The 9,067-nt window shown below is 42.8% G+C and overlaps 1 protein-coding gene across 1 annotated transcript; it reads right to left on the reverse strand.

Annotated features, from left to right (window-relative positions):
* Positions 1-214: 214 nt before the first annotated feature.
* LOC109176831 lies at positions 215-4,844 on the reverse strand. Its single transcript, XM_019326232.1, has 4 exons — positions 4,549-4,844; positions 4,208-4,314; positions 3,957-4,108; positions 215-697 (listed from the first exon to the last, which is right to left on the reverse strand). The coding sequence occupies exons 1-4, from the start codon at positions 4,842-4,844 to the stop codon at positions 215-217; spliced, it is 1,038 nt and encodes a 345-aa protein (XP_019181777.1).
* Positions 4,845-9,067: the final 4,223 nt, after the last annotated feature.

Raw genomic sequence — 9,067 nt, forward strand, 5'->3', positions numbered from 1 at the left:
AAGTACACATCATTGCCCTTGTCCATGTACCTCTTCATCTTTACCATAGACACCAACTTAATTCCGGGTTCTTCCATCTTTCCACGGTATGACACTCTCTTCCCGCTGGGTCCTCGTAGCACTATCTTCTGATCTTTGCACAAGATTTGGGCTCTAAACCGCCCCAACTAGTCCATACCTAGGACCACATCTATCCCATCCAAGTCGTACTGGATTAGATCACTAGGAAACTCTTCACCTTTGATACAGACCTTTGAAACTCTTCTCCTGACGCTACCTTCACATTAAACTTCACTCCCGCGCCCCCAGATAAGCCCAACTTCTTCACGAGGCCGGGTGATATAAACGAGTTAGATGCCCCTGAATCAAACAAGACTGTTGCCGGCACAGATTGCACGAGGAAGGTTCCCACTACTACGTCACTGTCACATGTTCGGACTTCATTTAAGGTGAGCACCCTCTCTTGAGATGACCCTACCGTCGGATGAGGAACCTCTATCTCTCCATACTCTCTTACATCACGGAGTACCGGCACAGAAGCTGCACTAGAACTTACTCTTGTAGATGTACCACTCCGAATCCACCGTTCAACTACCCCAGAAGCACTGCTAGATTCGGCCAGCCGAGATCTCTTAACCACTTCACTCACATCTTCAAACACTGCGATTCGCTGGCGAGGAGGCATCACAGACTTCTGCTACAACAACAAGGTTACCAAAAGAGCAAGCAAGACAGAAAGCAACACACATCTCACCGCGCAACCTAGAGTCCTAAGCCTAACACTTAGCTTCTTAAGGTCGCTTAGAGGTCTCAAAACACACTTAAACACTTAGAAAGTCTAGACTCAACTCCTCCTAGGCTCTAAACCAAGGTTCAAACCTAGGCTCTGATACCAACTGTAACACCCCCCTAAAACAAGACTACTTAAAACGAGTCTTAACACCTGCAGATCAAGCACAAAACTAGCACAGCGGAAGATAAAAAGATAACTGGATAAAAGGAATCCAAAACGAGGTGTTATGCCACATATACCACACTAGGTATACGCTACGGTGACAATCTGCAAGTGTAACACTATCCCAAAAACAACCAAACTAGAACAATCTAAAGACATTGGCACACAGGCCTCAACAACACTGTCTAAAGATACAGGTGCTAAGCTACCGGCTCTAGACATCGCGCTCAACTACGCATCACCTGAAAGATACAAAGATAAACATTGGGGCGACGCCCGGTCAGCGAAAGATGCTGGTAACCCACCAATACCGTTAAGTATCATAAATAGGTAGATATATAATATGAAAACCATTTTCGAAACGGAATACATATATATAAGTCAAAAGCCAAGATCAAAAGACAACACTAGACTCACCACTCACAAGGATAAAACCGGGAACACATCCCAAACCACAAAGGTTAACCACACACAAGGATAAAGACTCACCCAACGGCAACACATGCCAAAACACCACACCACAAGCCTCCGTGACTACACACGTCACGAGAGAAGAGAACTCACCACAACAACGGCTTCACAAGCCCTCGTGACATCACCCATCACGAGTTGATATGCCTTCCTTATGCCCTGTTCCAACCTTATGGCTACCCCCAACCTTGTACCTTCGGTGCCAACCATTACCTCCAGAAAGCCCCTGTACAGCCAAGTCCAACCTTATTCCTCCGGGACCGTCGTCCCCCACCTATAACCACCAACGAAAACCCACCAATTCACGGCAACACATGCCCAGATAACACAATGTTATCCCCCAAACACGTGGACTCAGCCACAACTCCATGAAATCACGTCACGACCACCACGAGGACCGCTGCAATACCTTGGTGACTAGCGTCCCATACCACTAATCGTGCAATCCAGGTAAAGCCACACACGCACCACCACTCACGCGAAACAAGCAACGGATTGCAACAGAGGTACGAAACATACTCAAATAAGAGACAGGTCACCACCCATCGACAACAACGACGCTAGCATTAGGATAATAACTAGCAAGCTCAACAACGAGGAAACTCAAGATAGTTCCGAGGAACACACAAGACACCACACGGTTCAACGAAACACAATATTGAACACTTAGCACGATACACAACACCAAAGATCCTACATGGATACCTACCAAAAGCTCTAGACCTACGAAACATCAAGAAAACGCTCAAATAGTTCCACAAAAGAACAACGGAAGGCCAAAAGATCAAAGACCAAGAAAAACGAAACACGGGGAACAAATTCCATCTCAACTCCAACGTGTTCCCCGCGGGTGGACCCACGGGTAGGCCCCTACCCGTGGTTCTGCCCGCGGGTACAACACCCATATTACCGTGTACCGGCGGGTGGGCGACGGGTAGGGCTCTCCCCGCCGTTCCGCCCGCAGGTACACGCTCCTGTGTCAAACAATCCCTTCGGGGATTTTCTCCTTCAAACACAAATTCAAGTCCAAAACATGCCAAATCTCACCAAGCACAACAAAATGACTTGAACCAAGGAAAATGCCAAGCAATGGCACAAAGGGAACCTAAACACAAGCTCTAGATATGCAATATCACAAGATAAATGCATAAACTCTCACATTTCATAGCAAAACACAAGTAGAAGCCAAGAAATCATATATAGGTAAGCAAAATAGGTTTTGTAGAGCATGGGTTACCTCTTGAAGACCAAAAGACTCTTCTTACACCACAACAAGCTCTCCACTAAGCTCACTAGCCAAACCCACTTCAAGATCAAACCAAAAGATCATAAAGATCCAACCTTTAAGAAAAAGACAACTAAGATGGAACCAAAAAGACTAGACAAGCTTAGATCATACCCTTCTAGATGCCAAAATAGAGGGAAGATTGAATCTTGGAAGCAAAACTTGGAATCTTGACAAAGGCTTCTTTTGGCTTGAAGAACAAGCTACTCTTGTTTTCTAGAGAGAAGGTAGAGATATTTTCTAGGAAATGTAAGGGAATGAAATGAAGAAGTCTTCTAGGTTTAGGTTACAAAACTAGCTCTTGGTGAAAAGACAGGGATACCCTTACTAACTCTTAGAAAGTGTAAGGAACAAGGGAACTCCTCTCATAGCACAAGGTACAACACCACTTAAAGATTGACTAGTCAAATACTAGTCCTTGAGTATCAAAAATCAGAATTTTAGGAATCAATTCCTCAAAAGAAATAGAATTAATTACTCAATTAATTCATGGTTTGGTGTGTGGATTTTTGGGGTGTCACATTCACCGGTAGGGAAGAAGAAGAAAGGAAGAATTTGGGAAATTAGGGATTGTGGAAAAGATTGGGGAAAAGATGATTTAATTTGGGGATTTGGGTAACGTGAGGATTTTTATAGTTTAAATGTAATTAAAATTGAGTAGGTTCCAAGGAAGACAATTAGCTCAAGTGGTTTAGAGGTTGGGTTGTCAAAGAATAGGCTTGGGTTTGAAACTTAAGGGTTATAATTAAACATTTTGCTTGACTCTTAAGCTACACAATGAAGGATTTTTGGTATGGATTTGTTGACTTCAACTTTCAAAGAATACTTGGGACAAATTTAGAGGATTTCTAAAAAGGATAGTTGCAAGAATGACCAAATATAAGGATTGTAGAATTAACCCAAGCACAACTCATTCCAAAGATGGATAGCCAACTTCACAACGAAACTTATATGCCAAACTAAAGAAGTCACTTATCAAGAAGAGTTTACACCTAACTCCAAAGGAATCATTACCAAAGAAAAACATGCCAAGGATTGCCAAGTAACTCATATAGACAACAACGAAACACAAGATAACACTTCAAAACAACAAGGAACACGATATTCGCGAAAAACAAGGATAGGCTAGGATAGGATTACCTGCCAAATCCTCCTCCACCAAACCCTCAGACTCTGCCTGCGAACGCCCCATCACGAAGACCCTCCCTGGTGGCCTAGCTCCAACTGCTCCACGACCCGAACTACCTCCCTGGGCTCCTCCGACTCCCGGTGGTGGTGGCAACGCTCTCTGACCGGCTTGCTGGGGACACTCCGCGACCTTGTGACCACGATCTCCACATCGGAAATAGCGAAGCACTTGGCCATGACAATCTTGGCCCGCGTGCACCTTCCCACATCTACGGCAAACCACCGTCTTAGCTTGATCCCTTAGCTCCATCCGATTAGGTCCTTGAGATGAGGATGACACGTTCTTGGCTTCTTGAAGGTAGAAGAACCTCCGCTCTCAAACCTTTTCCTGGCTAGCTCGTAAGATCCTTTCTGAAGCTGCTGAACGCGATACAGATCCGCGGCGCTCAGATACGCATCATTAAGGGAACTTGGCCTACTCACCGTCAACGCTTTTCGTGCCTCATAATTCAGACCGGCAACGAATCTCTCAACCTTAGCAAGCTCCGTAGACACAAGCACCCGAGCAAAGCACGCCAACTCCAAAAACTTCTTGTGGTACTCGACCACAGTTAGGGATCCTTGCTGCAGGTGAAGGAACTCATCAAACATGGCGGCTCACACATGCGCTGGGTAAAACCTCTCGCGCATCCTATCCTTAAGCGCGGACCAGTCGTACTCGGGCTTTTCAAGGAAGGACGGACCCTCATGGACCCACCACAGATCAGCTTCTTGGCAGAAGTAGAACGCTGCCAGTTCCACTCTTCTCTCTTCGGGGCAGCCCACAACTGTAAAGATCTTGTCGAACACCCTTAACCATTCTTCCAAGACCACCGGGTCTTCTTCACCCGCAAAGGTGGGCGGCCGATGCCTCGACACCAAGCGACCTATATCACGGTGCCCAGCAGGCGGAGGAGGTGGCACAACGTGGTTGCTGTTCAGCAAGGCTTCACTGAGCGTCTGCATTGTCTGCGTCAACTGGTGGAGATTCTGAGCGAGCTGCTCGTTTGTTGGTGTCTCCGGGGTGCGAGCTCGGGGATGAGGAGGCATCGCAAACTTCTACAACAACAACACGATTACCAAAAGATAGCAAACGAGCAAAGAACAGAAAGCAACACTCAACTCACCGCGCAACCTAGAGCCCTAAGCCTAACACTTAGATTCTTAAGGTCACTTAAAGGTCTCAAACCACACTTAGCCACTTAGAAAGTCTAGACTTAACTCCTTCATAGGTTCCAACCTAGGCTCTGATACCAACTGTAACACCCCCTAAAAACAAGCTATTTGAAAGCCTTAAACATGCAGATAACTGAGCTAAACAACAAACATAGCGGAAGACTAAAGGATAACTTAGATAAACATAAATCCAAATCACGGGGTGTTATGCCACGTTCACCAAAAGGATGAACGCTACGGCAATATCTGCATTATTTACAACTAATCCATAGTCTCAAAAGCCTACAACTAAACTGGCACATAGGCCACAAAACTAGCGGGAGAAGCTACACTAGCAAGCACTAGACTTCGCACTTGTCTAGACATCACCTGAAAGAACACAATAAAACATGGGACGACGCCCGGTTAGCGAATAATGCTGGTAACCCACCAATACATGTGAAATAACATACATAGATAAGATATAAGTTGTAAAGCCATTTTCGAAACGGAATACATAAGTATATAAGTACAAAACCAAGAGCAATAGTTAACACAAGACTCAACACTCTCAACAAGGATACGGGAACACATCCCAAAACCACAAAGGATAATCACAACACAAGGATAAAGACAAGACCAATGGCAACACATGCCTAGGCAACATATGCCCTTGTGACTACACACGTCACTAGAAGAGAACTCACAACAACGGCTACACAAGCCCTCGTGACATCCCCCATCACGAGTTGATATGCCTTCCTTATGCCCGGTTCCAACCTTATGGCTACCCCCAACCTTGTATCTTCTTCCAACCATTACCTCCAGGACCCCTGTACAACCAAGTCCAACATTTTCCCTCCTGGGATCGTCGACCTCCACTAACGACCACCAACGAGACCACCAATTTCATAGTACACGAGGGCACCGTACACACACACAGCAACACATGCCACCCAAGAATCACGTGAACCTTACACAAAGGTCACAACTCCATAATCACGTCACGGCCACCACGAGGACCGCTACAATACCTTGGTGACTAGTGTCCCATACCACTAATTGTGCAATCCAGGTAAAGCCACACACACATCACACCTCAACAGGAATCAATCAACGGATCACAACGAAGATATGAAACCATACTCAATCAAGGAATGGGTCACAGCCCAACAACAACAACGATGAGTAACACAAGTTATCATAAACTAATCGGAAGGTACAAACAACACACACGCTAGCATTTAAACACCGAACTAGCATGCTTATCAAACAGGTAAACCAAACATAGTTCCGAAGAACACACAAGACCCATCACGGTTCAACGAAACACAATGTTGAACACTTAGCACGATTCAAGACACCAAAATCTATATGGAATCCCACCATATAGTTCTAGACATACGAAATATCAAGAAGACGCTCAAATAGTTCCACAAAAGAACAACAGGAAGTCAAAAGACCAAATACCGAGTCAAAAGAATCACGGGGAACAAATCCCCACTATCACCACAATACGTACCCGCGGGTAGGCCCACGGGTAGGCCTCTACCCGCGGTTCCGCCCGCGGGTACAGGCTTCTCGGCCAATGTACCCCGCGGGTGGGCGGCGGGTTGGACCCCTACCCGTCGTTCCTCCCGCTGGTACATCCCTGTACCACAATACAACACTTCGCGGATTTTCTTATCCAAACTCAAATTCAAGTCCAAAACATGCCAAATCTCACCAAATACAACAAAATGACTTGAATCAAAGGAAATGCCAAGCAATGGCACACAAAACCCTAGACACAAGCTCTAGATATGCATTTTCACAAGATAATGCATAAACACTCACATTTCATAGAAAAACACATGTAGAATCCAAGAAATATTCACATAGGTAAGAAAAATAGATTTTGTAGAGCATGGGTTACCTCTTGTAGACTAAAGACTTCACTTTAGACCTCAACAAGCTCCTCACTAGGCTCACCTTCCAAACCCACTTCAAGAACATACCAAAAGATCATAAAGATCCTATCTTTAAGAAAAGACACCTTAGATAAAACCAAAAACACAAGATGAACTTAGATCTTACCCTCATAGATGCCCAAATTAAAGAAAGGTTGAATCTTGGAAGCAACTCTTGAAGTTTTGGCAAGGTTCCAACTTGGCTTGAGAGAAAAGCTACTCACCTTTTAGAGAGAGGGTGGAGCTAGATTTTTAGAAAAGTGTAAGGAGAGAATGAAGTTGGTCTACTAGGTTAGGTTACATTACCAACAACAAGTGAAAGGTCAAGAATACCCTTACTAACATAAGGAAGTGTAAGGAACAAGGGAACTCCTTACAAAGCTCAATGTACAACTTTGACTTTGGGGTTGACTAGTCAATTACTAGTCCCAACTATTAAATTTCAGGAATTTAAGGAATTAAATTACAATTCGAAATATGATTAATTACTCAATTAATCCCTTAATTGAATTTGGATTTCGGGGTGTCACAGCTTTTCTCTCCCTTCTCTTCTCTCGCTATAATAGAAATAATTACACTTTCCTAAATCCTTATTTTGGATCCACTATAAAATGTTGAACCCTGATTTTGTAGCCATTGGCTTCTGTCACTAAGCTCAACTCTCGAACTGCTTGAATAGCAATATATCACCGCCATCAAGTCATCAACACTATCATCAAATTGCATTCATTTACACATGCACGCCATAGAACCGACATGAAACATGTAGGGAAAAAAGCTATCACTACAAAATATCAACAGGCGCGTGCAAGGTCAAGAGTTCATAGTAAAACTAAGATCCTAGTCATATACACAACTAAGCAAATCCACAGCTTCCTACATTATAATCTCATTGCATGACGATGTCATCTATGCTACCATTAGTAACTCAGTTGCAAATAACATACTATCAACAAAAAAAAAAGTGGACAAATAGTGAAGATGAAGACAATGCCAATGCTAATCAAAAGAGAATTAAGAAGACTTAAAAAAATTCAAACCAAAAGTAGTATTTATTTAAACTATCATTTTTAACCTAAATACTTAGACTATCGATTTTACAAAGTTGCAAACTTTTAATCTACTGGCAATTATAAAGAAGCTCCTATATTTATCTTGCATTCATATATTTTGAATTACATATTTAAATAAACAAATTTGACATTCAATTACCCACGTATGAACTTCTCCTATATAATCTTGCATTGATATATTTTGAAATATTTATTTAAATATAAACATTGGGCATTAGTCCATTCGCGCAATGCGCGTGTAAAACTAGTTCTTTTAATATCTGTCAATGATCTATATGCTTGTAATTTGAGATGTCTTATTGCAAATGGAAAATTAAAATTGCAATTGTGGTTGCCATTACTCCCGTTTTTATTTATTTTATTTAAGAAAATAGATGATGGAGAAAATTAACCAGGGGGTCCGAATTAATTAACCTGATTAAATCCAGTTGTTATGACAAGCATAGGATTGAATGAATGTAACACTATAAAAAAACGTGAAAATAGCGACGGAAAATTCCGTCGCTACAAAGGGAAAAATCCGTCGCTAATCGCTTTAGCGACGGATTAGCGACGAAATCGATCCGTAGCTAAAAGTGGCATCGCTAAGATTTTGCGAGGCAATTTTTTTCCGTCGCTAATTTTAGCGATGGATCTTTCCGTAGCTAAACTTAAAAATATACGTCGCTAATTTCCTTTCCAAGATGATTTGAATGATTAAATTTGTAAGGGAATAGTGACGGAATATTCCGTCGCTAAATTTAACAACGAATATTCCGTCGCTATTTTGATTGAAAGGAGCAAAACAGTAAAATGCATTAATATACTTGAAAGAACTGTAGATTGAAAGAATTGTGTATAGCTGCTAATATACTTACATTGAAATTTGAGAAGAGAAGAAAAAAATCCTTACAACTAACCTGAATTTGGGAAATGTCAAAGTGAACAGCAAGCGAGGCTCTAAACTGAGGAGACACGGAGGTGATGACTGCTTTGCGCCTTTGCCTTTGTATCTAGGCTCTGCGTCTCAAGC

The sequence above is a fragment of the Ipomoea nil genome, unplaced genomic scaffold, assembly GCF_001879475.1.
Source record: "Ipomoea nil cultivar Tokyo-kokei standard unplaced genomic scaffold, Asagao_1.1 scaffold0761, whole genome shotgun sequence".
Lineage (NCBI taxonomy): Eukaryota > Viridiplantae > Streptophyta > Magnoliopsida > Solanales > Convolvulaceae > Ipomoea > Ipomoea nil.